At 35.8% G+C, this 19,839-nt stretch overlaps 1 protein-coding gene across 1 annotated transcript in view; it reads right to left on the reverse strand.

The window, feature by feature from the left end:
• CFAP47 (cilia and flagella associated protein 47) overlaps positions 1–19,839 on the reverse strand; it is a 330,871-nt gene that overhangs the window by 42,076 nt on the left and 268,956 nt on the right. Inside the window, exons 56-58 of the mRNA XM_054695900.1 lie at positions 19,270–19,374; positions 14,994–15,150; positions 12,381–12,479 (exon numbers count right to left, since the gene is read on the reverse strand). Of these exons, the coding sequence (XP_054551875.1) occupies positions 12,381–12,479; positions 14,994–15,150; positions 19,270–19,374 (361 nt within the window). The remainder of the gene's footprint in view (positions 1–12,380; positions 12,480–14,993; positions 15,151–19,269; positions 19,375–19,839) is intronic.

Below are 19,839 nucleotides of genomic sequence, written 5' to 3' on the forward strand. Positions count from 1 at the left end.
TGTCATTTACCTATTTTTGAAATTAACTGTATTTTCATTAATGAGTTTTCACTATCATTTTTATATATTCTAGACACTAACCCTTTGCTACAGTGTGGCTTACAAATATTTTCTCGCAGTTATAGCTTTCCATTGCATCATCCTCTTATGAATTATTTTTTATTCTTTTTTAATTGAAGTAACTTTGGATAACATTGTTTCAGGTATACATTATTAACAATCAACATGTGCCTATACTACATTAAGTTGACTGGAAAAAGTTCAATTCTGTCCTTCACCATACCACTGTTCCCTAACAGAGTATTTTAGGTTGATGATGTTCAATGTATTAATTTTTCCTCTAGTGGAATATGCTATTGGTGAAGTCACAGAACTACTTGATTTCTGAAGTTCTAAGCCTTTTTATGTGATCATTTTCTTGGAAAATATCCTTTAGCTACTCTTTAAGGGTTGGTTTGCTTATATAATTTTTTCTTCTCCTTCCTCTGAGAAGGTCTACATTTTCCATTTAGTTATGAAGGATACATTTTCTGGATATAGAATTTGCAGTTTATGATAGCTTCTTTTCACTACTTGAAAAATGTGTACCACTTTCTTCGGGCATCCATGGTTTCAGATGAAAAATCTCCTGTCATTTGAATTGCTGTTTCCTTGTAAGTAATGCAATGCTTTTCTCTGGCTGCTTTCAAGGTTTGTTTGTGTTTATGTTTCGGAAATTTAATGATGATATGTCTTGTCATGCATTTCTTTTGCTTTAACCTATCTGGAGTTACTCAGCCTCTTGAATCTCCAGGGATATGTATTTCATCAAATTTGGCAAGCTTTCAGACTTTGTATCTTTGAATAATGTTCCTGTCTCACATGCTCCTTTTGGGACTCTGATGAGATGAATATTACCTCTTTTATTATCTTCCTACAGGTCCCTGGAACTCTGTTCATTTTTTTTTTTTTCAGTTTATGATCTCTCTCTTGTTCAGATTATGTAAACTCCATTGATCTGTCCTCATATTCACTGATTCTATTCTCCATCATTGCCATTCTATTTCTGATCCCATCCATAAGAAATCTAACCTATTGTAATTTTATTAGCTCTATAGTTTCCATTTCATTCTTAATCTTATACATTTTTGCAGATTCTCTATTAGTTCATTTGTTTTATGGGAATTCAAAATCATTTATTGGAGCAGAATGTGGGGCACTGATTCAAACTGCTTCATTGCATAAGAGCTTGATAGAAGTTCTGTTCCCAAAGAGGGGGGTCCCAAAGACACGGAGAGTAGAGATGGGAGGAAGCAGAGTGAGTTAGTCTCACCTCTCACCACTTCAATCTTCTTCATTGATATCAGTTGGGACTGGAGGTTCTGTTCCACTAGTTCTTACATGTAGAGAGAAGGCAAGCAGAATGCCGATGACCTTGCCTCACATCAATTGGCTCTACCTTGTAGACTGCCCTGACTCCAGGGATTGGGATGAAATAGGACTGCCAAATGACTGCATTACGTCTTACTGGGTCTTACTGACACTAAGAGTGGGAAGAAAAGTAGCCGACTTACTCCCCCAGCTCACACCAATTTGCTCAGACTCATTGACAATGATGCCATTAGAAGTGTTTAGGCCCTGAAAGCACCAACTCTGTAAATCTCATCACTGCCAAGTAGGGATGGCCTCTTAGCTATGACTACCCTGTTGACACCACACTGTTGAGGAATGTGGAGCTCCGCCTCCTTCTACCAGCACAGAGAGACAAGATAAATTTCCTTCTCCACCCCACCAACACTATGTTGGCAGAAGGGGATCACTGCCTAGTTCATCTGGGGAAACAGCAGATTAGTTTGCTGCTTGGCTCCAACACCAACACAGACTGAGTACTGCCAAAAAAGGTTTTCTATATTTAGGCCACCCTTTTCCAGATCATTCAGCTAAGAGATACAGACTCATTATGGAGCTTTCTGGCTTTGCCTGTTGGCAGTTCTGGGACAGAGGCTTCTGAAGAACCCTGTCAAAGATGAGAAGCTGTAAGAAAATCTAAACTTACTACTGTATTATCCCTCAAGTTATAAGGTCTCTGAGCTGTTCACTTTCTTCTTCCCATTTTCCCATGCTTGTTTGTTTGTTATGTCTAGGATGTTTTAACAAGAGGTAAAGAACCTGAAAGGAATGGGATATGCTATCTTGGTAAAACTAGAGGTCCAATAAATAGAAGCATTTAAAAAATATTTTGTCAAATATAAATTGTTGTTTTCTATTTCAATCTTTATCTATCCAAGATAGATCTTCACTCCACTTGTATATATTGTGATTCTCTTAGGCCCATACTTTCTTTTTGGGTGGGAGGAAATGTTGCCAAACATTAAAACATGATAATCAAGGTATATAAACTAGGTTACTTAATGTCACTGTCAATAATAATAACAGTGTATTTCAAAGTAGTCATGAGAATTTTTCTGATTTCAGGGAAGCTTTACCATAGGTAGAGCGGACAAAGGATCTGACTTGAATTCCCTCTGTTGAAGTTTATAGAACACACTATGGAAATAACTGAGAAAGTGGGAAGAAATGTTAGGTGCTATCATGAATAGCTCAATGTATTACTTTTCTGTGGATGCTATAAAAATTTATCACAAATCGGATTGCCTATGACAACCAAAATTCATTATCCAATTGTTCTGGAGGCCAGAAGTCTCAGATCAGCATCCTAGGGATGAAATCAAGGTGTTAACAGGGCCACCATCATTCTGGAAGCTTTAAAGGAGATGGTTTTCCTTGTCTCTCCTTGTTCTCCATGGCTGCTGTCATTTTCTGGTTCCATCGCTCCAATGTATCACAATCACATGATCTTGTGGTCTGTGTGTCTGTCATTGAACTCCCTCTGCCACAACATGTAACTGAAATTAGGGCACACCTGGGTAATCCAGCATAATCTCTCCATCTCAAGAGCCTTAATTTAATTACAGCTGCAAAGTCCTTGTCATACAATATTGATAGGTTGCAGAAATTGGAACATGAAAAATTAAGTACCAAGCTTTTACAAGTTCAAGGTCCCCTTTTTATTGCTCACTGTCATCTGAGAAAATTCTTTGCATTTGTGACTAGATTAGATCCACCTGGATAATCTCCATTTGAAGGTCAACTAAGCCTTCAAACAACAAAATTACAGCAGGTGGGGGGGCCTCCCTGGTGGCGCAGGCGGTTGAGCGCAGCACTGTGAAGCTGTCCGCAGCCTCTGCAATGTGGGTTCAATCCTGGCAGGGCAGCGAGAATCCCACATGGTGTGGCAGACCTCTCCTGTCTCACCCGCTGCTCCCCTCAGCAGGGCTTTCAGTCCGTCTGCCTGTTCTGCTCCCTGCTCTGTCTCTGGTGAATCCTCTCATCCTCCTGCACATCTGGCCTGTACCCCAGTTCTTGTATAAAAATAAAAATAAATCTTAAAAAAAAAACAAAAAAAAACCTCTTCTTTAAAAAAAAAAAAAATACAGGAGGGTTATCTCATAAAATTCACAGGTCCCTGGCGATGTGACTTAGAATCTTGAGACTGAATAAGTGTCTTGTGGCTGTTACAAATTGCCACAAACTGGGCAATCTGATGACTCTAGGCCTGCATATATGTCACCATAAATTTCCCTGGCAGTGTGTGTGTGTGTGTGTGTGTGTGTTTGTGTGTGTTTGTGGGTGTGTTTTACTGACTTGCCCCCCAGCCTAAGCATGCAAGAGGTATATCTTTAAGCTTATCAAGCCAGCCTGTTGGAGAAGAAGGGAGCTAAAGACCTTGAGACCAGACCGATGCAAACTGAAGCTGTGGGCACACAACCTCCACGAGATATTTATCCATAAGATGGTCACAAGCCCTGCGCAACCACCAAGTTACAGTTGATTGCTGCTCACAATTAGCAACAATAAATGGAACACAACTGGATGAGCAAATGGACGTTAGCCAAACCCATTCTCCCTACTTTCTCAGCCAATAAAGTTTAATGCCTTTGTTCTCACACATCAGCCCTAACTCCTAAGTCTAGCTCTAGTGTCTTGGAGAGTCTCTGTTTAAGGAGATCTCCCTGGAGCTCTGATTTGTTTCTATTGCTTTTCAATAAATCTTTCCTTGGGCCAGTGTCTTGAGTTCTCATTCTAATGTTAGACTTGAGGTACTCAAAGGCTTAGCTTTCTTTTAGGGAACAGGATGCCAATATGTCCAAGGGTCCCTGGACATTCAGCCTGGACCAGAGCTTCTAGGCTGCCAGCAGGTGAAAATGTGGGTTGAGGCAGCACCGGCATTGCCAGAGACTTGGGTGAGATACTCCCTTTCCATTCACAACAGATGTAAATGGGCACATTACACAGTTTCACATGGAAGTAGATGGTGGTAGTAAGATCTCACATACCGACTATGCTTGGGGATGAGTCTTGGAGGCAGGAAGGAATGGATAACTTAGCAAATATACACTACATAAAAGGATTGCTAATGATTTGAAAATAATCCAGGAATCATCCAGTACTCTCTAACTGCCTAAACATTTGTATATACATCCTAGATATGAACTAAGTATTATCAAAACTCACCTCTTACATGGAGACAATATTTACACTTCACACAACCGATAAGGGACTGATTTCAAAGTTATACAAAGAGCTCACATAACTCAAAAAAAAAAAAAAAAAAAGGAAACAATCCAGTTGAAAGATGGGCAGAAGAGCTAAAAAGGCGCTTTTCCAAATAGGAAATGCAAATGCCAGCAGGTATATGAAAAAATGTTCAACATCACCTATAATCAGGGAAATGCAAATCAAAACCACTATGAGATACCACCTTATACCAGTGAAATGGCACATATTAAAAAAAAAAAAACTGGCAACAACAAATGCTGGTGAGGATGTAGAGAAAAAGGAACTCTCCTGTACTGCTGGTGGGAGTGCAAACTGGTCCAACTACTATGAAAAGCTCTCTGGAGGTTCCTCATACACTAAAAATGGAGCTACCATATGAGCCAGGATTCCACTCCTTGGAATCTATGCAAAGGTCACAAAAATATTAATTTGAAAGGAAACCTGCACACCAATGTTTACTGCAGCACTATTTATAATAGGTAAGATATGGAAACAACCCAAATGTCCAAAAACAGATGACTGGATCAAGAAGATGTGGTATATATATACACAATGGAATACTATTCAGCAATTGAAAAGATAAACTCATGTCATCCGCAGCAACATGGATGGAGCTGAAAGGGATTATGCTCAGTGAAATAAGCCAGAAGGAAAGAGGAGAAATATCAGATGGTTTCACTTACAGGGAACACAGGGTAAACAAAGAAGGGATCAGGAAAAAATAGACAAAATAGCAGGCAAATTATAAATCTGAGACATTCAGCTGGGGAGGGGAATGGAGAGGAACCAAAATATGGGAGGGAAGAGCACAAGAGATTATGGTGATGACGGTTCACACGTGTCTTGGTGGTGATAATTTTATGGGGATTACACCTGAGAGAATGAATGATGATGCAAAAAGTATATAAGTAATTAAAAATATCTCTTGTACATAACAAACTAATGTCAAATATGGAGAGTCTGGTAATGTATTCAGAAATTTAGTGCTTCCAGCAAGATAAATGTCTCACCATATCCCTTTTTCTTTGTGACAGAAGTTGTGATAAAGATCACTATTTCTATGTGATAATAAAATGAGCAACATTAATGACAGTTTCTTCTGCTCCAATCATAAGCCAGTGAAGTCAGCACATGCCTACTTGGAAAGGAAAGCCATTATATGACAAAAAAGTGGCTGTGCCCAGTCAAAATAGGGACACTCTAGGATGGATGTTTTCATAAAATGCATTCATCATATCCTTCTTATGAGATAACTGAAAAATAAAATGTAAATCTAAGTCATTCTGTAAGATTAAACTGACTTGCCCACAGATATGGTGACAGTAGGGAGTTTCAATTGTGTGCTTATTTCAACTTGTGGAAACCAGGGCAACTCATATCCATTTGATCTTACTTTTAGATTTAAATATACATTGGATGACAGCTAAAAGAAGAAAAAAATAACAATTTCAGTTCAGGTATAATTGGATTTTTGACATATCAGATGGAGTTCTGATTACATTTGACAGATGCGTATTGATTTTCATTTTAAACTCTACTTATCCAACATACTTAATTGCTGGAATTTTTTGCTTTAAATTACGTAAAGTTCTGATTTTAATTAACCTTAATGAATGAATGTAATATCTACCTTGGAATTGGAGTCTATATTACATATTTTTTGTATAATAACAAACATAATGAAGAATTAAGTATTTGTGTAGCATAAAGTAGAAATTATGATCTTTCTAATGAACCAAACAGGTCATAAGTCATGGTTTGGAATATATTTCATTTTTCAGAGACTGAAGAAGTAAAAAAAAAAAAAGTAAAGCTTACAAAATTGTATTAAGTTACTCAAAAGTGACCCAAATGTGCAAAAGTTCTCACCACTTTTACTGTTACACTCCAAACTTTCTTTACAGCTTCTATCTTTTGAAGCTCTTGCATAGAAGCTAATTCTAAAACATTCTATGCTTTTTTGTACTAATGAATTCTATGCCAGTGATCATCATTTTGTCCTGAGTTCGTCCCTATCTTTTGTATGTGGATGAATGTTCAATTTAAACATGTTATATTATGTTTTTCATGAGATAGGCCCTGACACGTGATCACAACATAATAAAAGCATTATTAACCAAATAAAATCAGAAGAATTTATTCCATATTGTAAAACAAATTTTTACTCTTTTGTATCTTCTTTGATTTTAAAACTAGTACAAAAGTATACACCATCTGCAGCAACATGGATGGAGCTGGAAGGGATTATGCTCAGTGAAATAAGCCAGAAGGAGAAAGAAATATATTGGACGGTTTCAATTATAGGAGGGATATAGGGGAACCACATAAGGGATCAGGAAGAAAATAATAAACAAAATTAACAGGCAACTATAAATCAAAGACATTCTGCAAGGGAGGGGGAGGGAGAGAGATTAAAACAGGGGTGAGAAAAGCACAACGGAATATGGTGATGGTTCAAGGGTGAATTGGTGGTGGGAACTTTATGGGGACTACACCTGAGAGGAGAAAGAAAATATTGTACAAAAATGAACAATGATGAAAAAATATATATATGAAGAAATCTTTGTTTAATATGATGATTCCAGGATTTATCTGATCATAGAACTTAGTTGGTTTTTCTTACACATCATACCTATTTTTATCCCTTGAAATTAGTATTCCACGCTATACACGTAGGTGAACACAGGTCAAGAATAAGATAATCTTTTCAGCTCTCAAATGTTCACCAAGGAAATGTTCCATGTAGATGTAGAAAGACTTAGTTTTAAGGTTACAAATACTTTTTATGGTATATGAGATTATGCCTAGAAGTAAGAGTACAATATGGGCAATGAAACCCAATGTCTCTAAAGATGTCAACAGCAATGTAAAAACAGAGTTTCCATTTCTGTTGTGCCCTTAAAGTTTATGTTCCCCAAATCAGCAGGAACATCCCTAATAGCACTAAAGCAAATAAGAAATTCCTAGAGAATAAACAAAACCCTTTGGAGATTTTATTATATAGAACAGCAGGGAGCATACATCTCAAACTGTCAACTCACTACACAGGCAGGGTGTGCACTGTTTACTTGAAAAGAAAAATTACAAGAGAAACCAGAAAAGTTGATAAGGAATACGGCAGAAAAGTGAATTAAATTTGAAAGTCATATGAAGATCAATATGAGCAATATAAATTATTGTTTAAAAAGTACAATTAATTTCTAGTTTCCTACTAGAAAATTTAAAATTGAAACATAAATGTTGGTCTCTGTGTTACAGAGAAATTGCATTACATATAATTACTAACTGGATTATTTAATAATCATTTTGTGACAAAACAGACCTTAAAGACATTATGCTAAGTGTTGTAAGTCAGAGAGAAAGACAAATACCCTATGCTATTTCTTGTATGTGGAGTCTTCAAAAAACAATAGCAAAAATGAAAAACCAGGTTCATAGAGTCAGAGAACAGTTTTTTTTTTTGGTTGCCAGAGGTAGTGGCAGGGGAAAAAGAAATGGTAAATGGGGGATAAAAACATTTAAAAAATAAAACTGCAAGTGTAAGCTAAAAATGAACTTTATTAACATTTATAAATACTAAGCCTAAGAACACCGATGAAATAAATGGTCTTGGATAAGATTAAATATTATAAAGAAGTATTTCTCGGGCCTCCCTGGTGGCGCAGGGGATTAAGCACCACAATATGAAGCAATCTGCAGCCTCTGCAGCATGAGTTCGATCCCCGGCGGCCAGGGAGAAACCCACATGGCGCAGCAGACCTCTCCTGAGTCCCCTGCTGCTCCCCTCAGCAGTGTGCTTCAGTCAATTTGCCTGTTCTGTTCCCCACTCAGTCTCTGGTGGATCCTCTCACCCCCCAACCCCACATCTCTGGCCTGTACCCCAGCTCTTGTATGCATAAAAATAAATAAATATTTAAAAAAGAAGTGTTTCTCCCCAAAATATCAGAGGAACAATGAAGAACAAATTCCAAGTCAGTGAAAGAACGAACTAAACACACTCCAATAACACTTGCCTCCAGCATCTTGGACTACAACTCCCAGTATGCCATAAGCCAGACTTCCTAAATGGGGGCTTCTGGGAAGGACTGGGGTGGATATAAATTGAGGAGGCGCTAAGGAGGGGATATACTTTAAAGGAGACACATGGAGGGGAGACACAGAAGAGACAACTGGAAAAGATACTTCAATGAGACATATGGGGAAGGCTGCTCCTGTTCCTTCACAGCCAGTGACAGCTGTTATCTTGACTCATGATGGATTATGTGGTACATTTTAAAATTTAATTATTTCTTTCTGTCCCAGCTCTTTGGGACCTGCCTATCCCTTTTCTTGTATTTCCCTGCCAGAAGGTACCTTAGACTTGTGGCAAACTTTTGGGCCTCAGGAGCTTTCCTATAGGCCAAGTCTATTTGACTAGGCATTTGTCTACAAGGGGAAGGGAAACTATTATTGGAAATCCCTTCTTCTCTTTCTTTATGTGCACCAACTATATTAAACATCTTTCATGCTAAGAGTCTGTTTCCTTTGCTTTTGTTTGTAGATGGCCTGACTCTCTTTTAGGGCATATACCCCTTAACAGTTTGGGGTCCCTGAGTATTCCTTGGTTTTCTGCTAACAACATGTGTGTATAAATTTAATGCAATTGCAATCAAATGTTTATGTGAACTTCAACAGAACTTGATAAAAAGAAACATTTTTTTCTGTACAAAGAAATAAGTGACAAAAGAAGTTATTTAAAAGATATAGGGAAAAAAGAAATAGGGTAAGAAAACAAAATTAAAGGATTTAAACTGTATGGCACTGGAATAAGATCTGATATATATATGATTTGAGTATTGGATAAGTCACATTGTAAACACAAATATCAAAAGTATAATTATTGGGTCTCCCTGGTGGTGCAGCTGTGAAGCTGCCATGCTATGAAGCTGTCCGCAGCTTCTGCAGCGTGGGTTCATTCCCACGCTGAGTGGGAATCAAATTAGATTGTAATTACATATATGGCTAAAAAAGCTAAATCTGGATGACTTGAAGTAGTAAATGAAAAAGATGCCTGTTATATCTCCCCCATTGTAAACAAAGGAGAAGAAAACAAGAAAATGTAGGTAAATTTTCAATATTCCACAATGTGGGAAGACTTTAAAAGTACAGGATCAATGGAAGAAATTTAAAAATAAAGAAAATATCTATATTTAATGGATAAGTAACATTAAAATATAAACAAACATACAGTTACCACAAATACAGCAAAGGTGTCATTTTACTAATTTTTGCCATTATAAACAATTTAATAACAAACATTTCTGTGTATAAGTCATCTATTTTTTTATTTCTTTAAAAGATCTCACCAGATGAAATTGGAACTGTCCTACATTGCTGGTGGGAGTGCAAACTGGTCCAACCACTATGGAAAGCTGTCTGGAGGTTCCTCAGTTTACTAAAAATGGAGCTACCACATGACCCAGCAATTCCACTCCTAGGGATCTACCCAAAGAACACAAAAACATTGGTTCAAAAGAACACCTGTAGCCCTATGTTTACTGTAGCACTATTTATAATAGGTAAAACCTGGAAATAACCCAAATGCCCAAAAATAGATGACTGGATCAAGAAGATGTGGTACATATACACAATGGAATACCATTCAACAACTGAAAAAGATAAACTTATGCCATTCGCAGCAACATGGATGGAGCTAGAAGGAATTATGCTCAGTGAAATAAGTCAGAAGGAAAAAGAAAAATATCGGATGGTTTCACTTACACCAGGAATATAGGGGAACCAAATAAGACATCAGGGGAAAAATAACAATAGAAAACACAACAAAACAAAAACAGACAATTATAAATCAGAGACATCCTGCAGGGGAGGAGGAGGGAGAGGGATCAGAGGGAGGGAGGTAGGAGCACAGGGGACTGAGGTGATGGTCACAGGTGCATTGGTGAAGGAAATTGTATGGGGACTACACCTGAGGGTGGGGGGGAAGCAAATATTGCTTAAAAATGAACAATGATGTAAAAAATAAAAAAATAAATAACATAAAAATAACTAGGAAAAAAAAGGATCTCATCAGAATTGTAATTACTAGGTCAAAGGGTAATGATTTCTTGGTATCTTTTTTTTCTTTGGATTTGATTTTACTTTTTTTTTTAAGAAGTTTTTTTTTTATTATTATAAATTTTATTTTTATATTCCCCATACAATTGCGACCCTCTTATTTTGACCCCAATCCCTCCCCTCCCCGCCCCCCACGCCCCAGAGAGTCTCTGGTTCATAGTTGTTGTTGATTTTGATTTTTACTTTCTTATAGTTATTCTTTTTCCTGGTCCCTTATTTAAGTTTTCTAGATTCCTGCTATGAGTGAGACCATCCGGTATTTTTCTTTTTCTTTCTGGCTTATTTCGCTGAGCATGATCCCTTCCAGCGCCATCCATGTTGCTGCAAATTGCATGTGTTTACCTTTTATGAATGCTGAGTAATATTCCATGGTGTATATGTACCACATCTTCTTGATCCAGTCATCTATTTTTGGGCATTTGGGTTGTTTCCAAAGCTTAGCTATCGTAAACAGTGCTGCTATAAACATAGGAGTGCAGGTGCTCTTTGGAATTGATGTTTCTGTGTCCTTTGGGTAAATACCTAGGAGTGCAATTGCTGGATCATATGGAAGCTCTAAGTTTAGTAGGTCAAGGATTTCTTGGTTTCTTTATATACATTATAGAAAATACATTTCAGAAACTATGTAGCACTTGTAGCCACCAAAGTAGTGCCATTGAAATGTAAAAATAAAGAAAAAAGAAAACTTAAGTAACTATCATTTAAATCAACATCTAGTTGAATATTAGTGACAATGAATATATTTACAATGATTCTTTGGTGATCCATACTTCCTCATTTGTGAACTGTTACTTATACTCCTTTTAATGCATTGCAAAGAAATGCTTCTATATAAGTTATTTTTTTTCTGAATTGCAATCTCCTCAATTCAATGAAAAGAACACCTACACCTATAGGGAGTTGTATTAAATGAGATAAATTAGTTAGATTCAGGATGCTAACATCAATGATCATATTAAAAAAAGGCCAATCATGAAACTATTTCTATTGGGATATTAGTAGTGGTTACTGATTTTAGTTAGTACTTTTGTATTGATTACAAACGTACTCAATTCTAGTCAATATAAATCATTTTAAGATGATTTATATTTTATCATAATTGCCATAACTACTGATGACATTTTGTAATGAAAAACTTTATTTTAAGAAAATCCATATTTACTGAGCTTCAGGTTTTTAAGCAGCTTCATTCCTTCTTATGCCTTAATTTTTTTTCTTATTCAGCAGTATCCAGGTGGAATATATAGTACAAATAGATATACACTCCAAAATAAATTTTCAGGGAATCATTAGATTTGCAAAGATGGAATTACTTCTAATAAGTGTGAGTAGCTTTGGCACACTATTGATTTTAATTTTCCCAAATCATCTTTAACTAACACACATATGTATTAAGTGGTATGACATCCAACCATTCAAAATCTCAAAACTCAATTCATTTGCAAGATGTACTTGTATGTTACGGAAAGAAAAATGAGGTAGATGTAATGAATATACCTAAAAGTTATATATTCTATAGCTTCCTCTCAACTTACTAAAATTTGTGTCATTTTATAGTTATACATTTAATTTTAATTAAACATTTATTAAGACAACAGACGCATCTTTCATCATCTCTAAATGTGATAGGATACAGAAGGACCGATTATAATGAAAAAATCCCATACCGTGTGTGTGACTGAGAGCACTAAACTTGAAGGCAGTAGTCTCATGGCAGAAGCTGTCCCAGAAATGGTCAACAGGGAGGTGCCTGTGGTTTTCCCGACCTAATAAAAATATAGAGATATTACACTTGGATGTATTCAAGAGAAAAATCATCAATTTAAGATTGAAACAAAAGCAAACTTTCCTTTAATAGGATATTTCTTAGATAAATGCTTTTCTTTTTTTAATTTTTGATATGAGATTTAAGTGATGTTTTTGAAAATTGTATCAAGCTATATAAATGGTTTTCTCTGTAATATTGAAAAAAATAAAGAGTGTTAAAATTACACAGCTGTGAAAAAGATGAGACAGTGGATTTTGGGGAAAAATGGATGGACCTCAAGGTGCTAAGAGAAATGAGACAGAAAGTAAAAGACAGATATTGGATAGTTTCGTTTATCTAAGGATTATAAATAACAACAACAACAACAAAAAAAAACATACTGGGAAAGCACAAAAAAATCCAATGTTTATACTTAGTGGAAAACATACCAGTTACCAGAGGGAATGGAGCAGTGGGGTTAGTAAAAGCGGGTAGAGGAAAGAAGAAGATAGGACATTGGCATGGGAGCTTTGGTGGAGGGTGAGTGAAGGATGTGCAACGTGGGGGCATGGAAATGTAACCTCAAAGTTGCATAGATGTGAAAATGGCTGACAAATTAATAAAAACGTTTATATTCCTACAGCTTTAATTAAATTGAAATACATTCTGTTATAGCTAAAATGGTATTTGTGTAAGATCAACTATTGGGTATTGGAAAAAGCATTATAAATTATATTTAATTCTCAATGAAAAAGAGATAAGCTCTATTGATAGTAAACCTAAGAATCCACAGTGTTATATGTATATATTTCACAAGCAAATACATATACACTGAAGAGACTACTGCAAACTATTTTAATTGTGGTATATGATTTTAAAAAATATTTTGAATCAATTGTCAAAAGAGTAGTGTTTCTTGAAGTGTAGTCTTCTAATAATCTATATTGGAATAAATTGTGATGGTAGGGTATTACCTCAGAAATAATGAATGAGAATAACTGAGTGTGGACCTGGAAATAAAAATGTTGTTAACTTCCCAATTACTGCTCACTGAACTTTGAGAGCTACTAAACAAGAGGGACAAAAAAAAAAAGAGTCCAAAATACTAAGACACCCAGGCAGTATCTAAAAATAATTAAGTATAAGCAAGTTGAGTTTCAAATTACTTGTCTGAAAAGTGCCAATAACAAAATTTTTATACCTATTTTCTCATAGTAAAAATGTTAGTTTTTTTCTGGTCAAAGGCAACTAATACAAATTATCTAATTTAACTGAGATACAAAGATTGATATATATTTGATACAATCACTTCATTGTCCATGAATCTCATGTCTCTCAATACCATTTATTAGTATATTATATACTAATAAACTATATATTATATTGTTCACTGTCTGAATTTTGGAGAGGTTTTGAGAGTGTGTGGGACTTTTTCCTTATACTTATCTTTTTTCTCATGTATAAAGCTATGTACACTCTGCTAATTTACAATGATTACTACATATTTAATTTAAATATTTATTCAACTCTGGTGGTGCTTCAGTAAGATTCAGAGGGCCTCCAGGGACAAGATTTTCATAAACTGACTCTAACATGAAATCAAATGCACTGGGTATTGCCTCTGCATGTCCCGTAAGTGAGATTAACTTATAACTACGCTGCACTGTGTGCTTTATTACTTTACTGCTGGTGAACACAATGCCATAATTAACCTTAAGTCAGTAACAACTCAACAGGGTACTTTGTTTGCATTTATCAGTCCTCAAAACAGAAGTCAGTATTTGTAAAACTAATATGTTAACTGGCATGCACCCTTTTATCACCACTGTTATTTTGAAAATTGTTTGCTTACTAGTAACTCATCAATGACTTATGGGTGGAAAAGAATCCACTTATATTTAAATATCGGAATGAAATTACTAATACTGCCTTCACATTTGGGTTAAGTAAAAAGAATAAATAATCTCAAGATGATAGTCACTTCAGTAGAAAAGTCATCAAAGAAGCTATTTTACATGTGTCAGTCACTACTTCATTTATGGAAACTGTAGGTATTCAATGCATGGCGATATTTCACACGTTGAATATCAAACAAAACCAAAATACATTGTGTGAATGTATATTCCAAATATGAGGTTGGTTTGAAATGTGCATATGACAGTTTTTAGCACAAAAGAGATATTCAGAACCCTCGAATTTTTATGAATTTTTGAGGAATGAGCATTGGCATATTTAAGTAACATGAAAAGAATCTTACAAACTCATTTATTGAAATATGTGCCTTTACAGATAAGACTGGAAGAACATGACTCCACACATAAATTCCTAATTTCTGATTCTTGTTTCACAATTTACAAGCTGTGGTTTTAGCCAGATACTTCACCTCTCACACTTTGTTTTCTTTTTTATAAATGATATTGAGCTAATGGCTCTCTAGTGTCTACCACCTCTAAAATGCTTTGAATCTATAACAAAATAAGTTGGATTAATAATTACAAAATTACATATGTAAGACATGAGAAAAACAACTTACTTGTTAGTGTGATATTGACTAAAACATCTTCTTTGGTGGGATTTTGGAAAGGTATAACAATAGATGTATGAAGATGAAGATATGAGGTCATTTTTTGCATATCCAGAGGCATGGGATATAGTCCTACTCCAGAGAGGCAGAATTTCCATTCCTTAAACTGTTAAAAGATAAACATTCATAACATATATGCCCTAATTGCATACATTTTATTTGCAATACTTAATGTCATACACATAAAATTTTGGCAAATAAGAAAAAAATGTTGCTAATATTTAACAGGTAGTTTTATTTTTCCTTTTTTTTCAAATTCCTTTTGAATTTGCTAAAAAATCAATGAATGCACTTTTATACTGAAGAAAAGAAGACAAAAAGACACTCAAATATTAAACATATTTCCATACATACAAGGTTAATTACAGCAACATAAAAGTGAAATCATAATGAAAACCTTACAAGTCTGCACAAGATTTTGAAAAAGTCAATTTATCTAACAAACTGGATAGTAAATGCTGCATGTAGTTTCTAAAAGCTGAGGGTAAATTTCAAATAAAATTCAGAGTCATCACATGAAGTTCAAGAAGATGAGGCACAAACTGAAACTCCATTAAAAGGAAGTGTGCACAAATGCAGGCCATACTATTTATGCCCGTCATCTGGTATAATGTAAGCTCTGTTATCACAGGATATGGAAGAATGGCTCTAAATTAATGAAGGAGGGGTGCCTCCCTGGTGGCACAAGGAGTTAAGACGCAGCACCATGAAGCGATCTGCAGCCACTGCAGCACAAGTTCAATCCCCAGCAAGGGAGCTTACCCACATGGCACAGCAGACCTCTCCTGTCTTGCCTGCTGCTCCCCTCAGCAGTGTATTTCAGTCAGTCTGCCTGTTCTGTTCCCCAATTTGTCTCTAACGAATCCTCTCACCCACAGCATCTCTGGCCTGTACCCCGGTTCTTATATACATAAATAAATAAATCTTTAAAAAAATTAATGAAACAGGTTGAATGTGACCATTTTCTTTTATGGGCTTCACAGGCCTACAATGCTCTATTTGAAAATGTTTCCTTTTGGGCCTCCCTGGTGGCACAGGGATTAAAGACCGCACTATCAAGCTATTGCCAGCCACTACAGCACAAGTTCTATCCCCAGCTGGCCAGGGAGCTAACCCACATGGTACAGCACACCTCAGCAGTGTATTTCAGTACATCTGCCTGTTCTGCTCCCCGCTATCTCTGGTAAATCCTCTCACCTCTTTCCTGCCCCACACACCTTTGGCCTACACCACAATTCTTGTCTGCATAAATAAATCAATGTTTTTTAAAAAAAAAGAAAATACTTTCTTTGTACTCCTTCAGAATAAAAGTTCCTTGAGAATAGAACTGACCACCTTGCTAAGGTAGAAGAGGTCACTAAATGAATACCATGAAGTGTCCTAGTTTATAATCTTTCAGACTACACAGGTGTTCCTAAACCTAAATTTTGATAAGAAAGAGGGAAACTTAATTTAAAAATGTTTCAAAGTAGGAGAGATGGTGACAGGAAATCCATAAATGCTACCTCTGAGTAGGGAAGATTAAAGGCAAGTTTTAGCTTCATATTATCTTAAAATGATTGCATTACTTTCGTTAAGAGATTCTACAAACTGAAGTTCTTTATATTTTCAATTATGATATCCTAAATTAATTACATGTAACACACTGACTGGAATCAAGCATGATGGTTCAAGATAAATGAACAACTCTTTTTATGTAAATTATCTACTTTTTGCTCTAATGTAATCTAAACACTGGGTGACTGAAATCCACTGGAAAGGAGCCAAACTAAAAAAACTCAAGAGAAGGTCTGATTACTACATTTGTTGCTTACTACTACTTTCCTCTTACTCTGTTATGCTCTATTTTAGAGTAGCACAATGTGAGTTCATGATATTGGTAGTTATGAAGACCTAATGAAATTACTCTCTGTATTCACAGTCTTTACAACTGTATTCTAAAGTTAGATTTTTACAGTGCAGAGCTTCTGACATGAACCCAAACCCAAACAAATGAAATGAATAATAAAACATAGCCATCTCCTTAAGTTCAGCAAAGAAACATGTTCAGCAGTAGTTAAAACTTATCCTAAAAGCATTGACATTACTGGATTTCAATTTAGCACACACTCACTGTGCGTGTCACTTCAGATATATTTATCAGTGGACTCTAGAGAGGGATAGAAATCTATATGTAGTTTTCCCTAATATTTAAAAGTAACTATAAACTCAGATTTAGAAAAATGAACCCTAAATTTTATGTAGAAAATATCTTTTTTAGATGCCTACATGCACATGAAGTATACTTTATTTGCAAATGTTCATTTGCTCAGTACTTTAGGATGAACTAGTTTTGCTTGCACAGGATGTTGACTGGATGAATTAAAAGAGGAAGACCTGAATGACTGATGGATGAAAAAGAAAGAGAAGGGCAGAAAGAAAAGGGAAGAAAAATCACAAAGTTTAGAGCAATACAACGAAAAGGTTGAAGGGTCTGGCCCCATTAGCTGAAAGGACAAATTATAGGTTGAAGTCTAATCACAGATGATCCTTGGAGATTTGCTATACCTTGGAAGGAGATGCTCTGAGTGACTGTAATCAGGCACCAGTGTTAAAATGATTTACAAAAGGTTTGAGTTGATTACTTAATTTATTGAGTTATTCCGTGTTTGGCAAGAATTTTATGTACAGCAAGGATAGGATTTTCTAAAGTTATCAAGATGGAGAACTGATAATTGCCTGGCTGATGTGACAGATTATCTTTGGGTACATAAAATTTTTACCAGAAATGCAAGCAACTAAATTGTCCCCATTAATTAAGAAGAAATGGTTCAACCTGCTGTGAAGCAATGATTTAACAGACCTGCCTCGTAACAATATTTTCATAACAGAAAATAATCCCCATTATATTTTCTCTTCTGATTGAGAAAGATTACTGTTTGTTTTCTTTAATATTTTGAGAGTCGATCACAATTCATTCTTGTTTGCTTCAGGTCATGTACGTCAGTAATATTGTAGGTAACTTAATAGATCAAAATTCATTTCTAAAGGTAAATTACATATTCGGGGGGAGAGGGGACACTTCAGTCATCCCACAGACCTTGCATTGACGTGGTAACCACTATGTTAACATTTTAGTATACTTCCTTTCAGATGGTAGGATTTGACAAGCTCCTTGGTGCCCCCTAATATATAAAACACATGCCTCCATTTACTTTTCTCCCCATCAACACTTGAAGTAATAAATAATAATAGGGGGCCTCCTTGGTGGCACAAGGCATTAAGTCTCAGGTCTATTGAAGCTATTTGGCAACCACTGCAGCACTAGTTCAATCCCAAGCTAGGAGCTGACCCACATGGCGCAGCAGACCTTTCCTGCCTTGCCCGATGCTCCCCTCAGCAGTGTATTTCAGTAGATCCGCCTATTCTGCTCCGTACTCTGACTCTGGTGAATCCTCTCAACAGCCCCACACACACCTCTGGCCTAGACCCCAGCTCTTGTATGCATAAATAAATAAATCTTTAAAAATACAATAAATAATGATAAATGTGAAAAGTTTCATAAAATTTTCATTGTCACTAAGAGAGCTACAATCATTTGGCAGTTTGTTGGTAGCTGTAAAAATAATCATGAAGATGAGCTAAAAAGTCAGATGTTCTCAGTTCAAGTTGAGGGCTGACCACTTATTAGTTGCTTAATCTTAATTTCTTTGTGTCTCAGCTTCCTGATCTGTAAAATGGGGTTGATAATATTTCCATGATAGGCCTGAGATAAGAGTGCATTGAGATAATTCTTAGAATGGCATGTAGCAAGTTTAGAGTTGCTTAAACATTACATATCTTTGTTTAAAACATTATTAATATTATTCAGGAACAGTGTAAGACAAAACAGAATGAAAAAAGCAAGAATATTTGCAAGATTACATTTATTACAGTTTTATATTTTAAGTTTATGAAAAGCCAAGTAGTAAAACCCAAGTTAGGGGGTGCCAGCAGTTTGGCCAGTGATTCGAAATTTGCATTAACATGCCTATATTTTATATCTGGGTGTATATTCTCCTCCATTCAAGCAATCTAAAGCTACAGATTTAAAAATGCCTTCTTTAGATGTCTGTACACACATAATGTATACTGTATTTCAAATGATTGTGTAATTAATAGTTTATAATGAACTTTTTTTGATTTACTAATTTATTAACTTTGAAATTTAATTACCTTGACCTGATCCAAGAATAGTCTATCATACCTGGCTACAGCAGAAGGTGATACAAGCTTGATGACCTGTTCTTCCAAGCACACAAGGATGAAAGTAAACAGGCACCGTTTTGGTGGAGTAAGGATCTACAGTCAGCTGCATAAATTCAGAAAGAAGAGACAGAGAAACAAGTCAAGACATTCATTTGAGGCGCCATCCCTTTGCATAAGCATATGCCAGTTGATATTTGCATGAGTAATGTGATCCCATGTATGCACTGTCCATCTTCGGTATGGCTGCTCAATGAATACTAGTAAAATGGCCAATGGTAAACAGACAACGATCACATAGAGTTACTCACACTATAAAAGGAAGTCCGGATTCATTTTTAAAGCTGAGTTAGAATCCCCAGATAAAAACATGCATTTTATTTAAGAACCCATAGCTCATCATTCATCCTAAGAAAAAGGTCAAATCACTGGGAAATTAACTTGTAGGTGTGATGATGTAAAAAGAAATGAACTGATTCTAATCATAGCTGTAAAACATGCTTCTTTAGTGTACAGTGAAGTTTTCCTCTTTGTCCTATCATATGCACACTGACCTGCTGGAATAACTTGA

The sequence above is a fragment of the Talpa occidentalis genome, unplaced genomic scaffold, assembly GCF_014898055.3.
Source record: "Talpa occidentalis isolate TD23 unplaced genomic scaffold, MPIMG_talOcc4v2.1 talOcc4.15, whole genome shotgun sequence".
Classification (NCBI taxonomy): domain Eukaryota; kingdom Metazoa; phylum Chordata; class Mammalia; order Eulipotyphla; family Talpidae; genus Talpa; species Talpa occidentalis.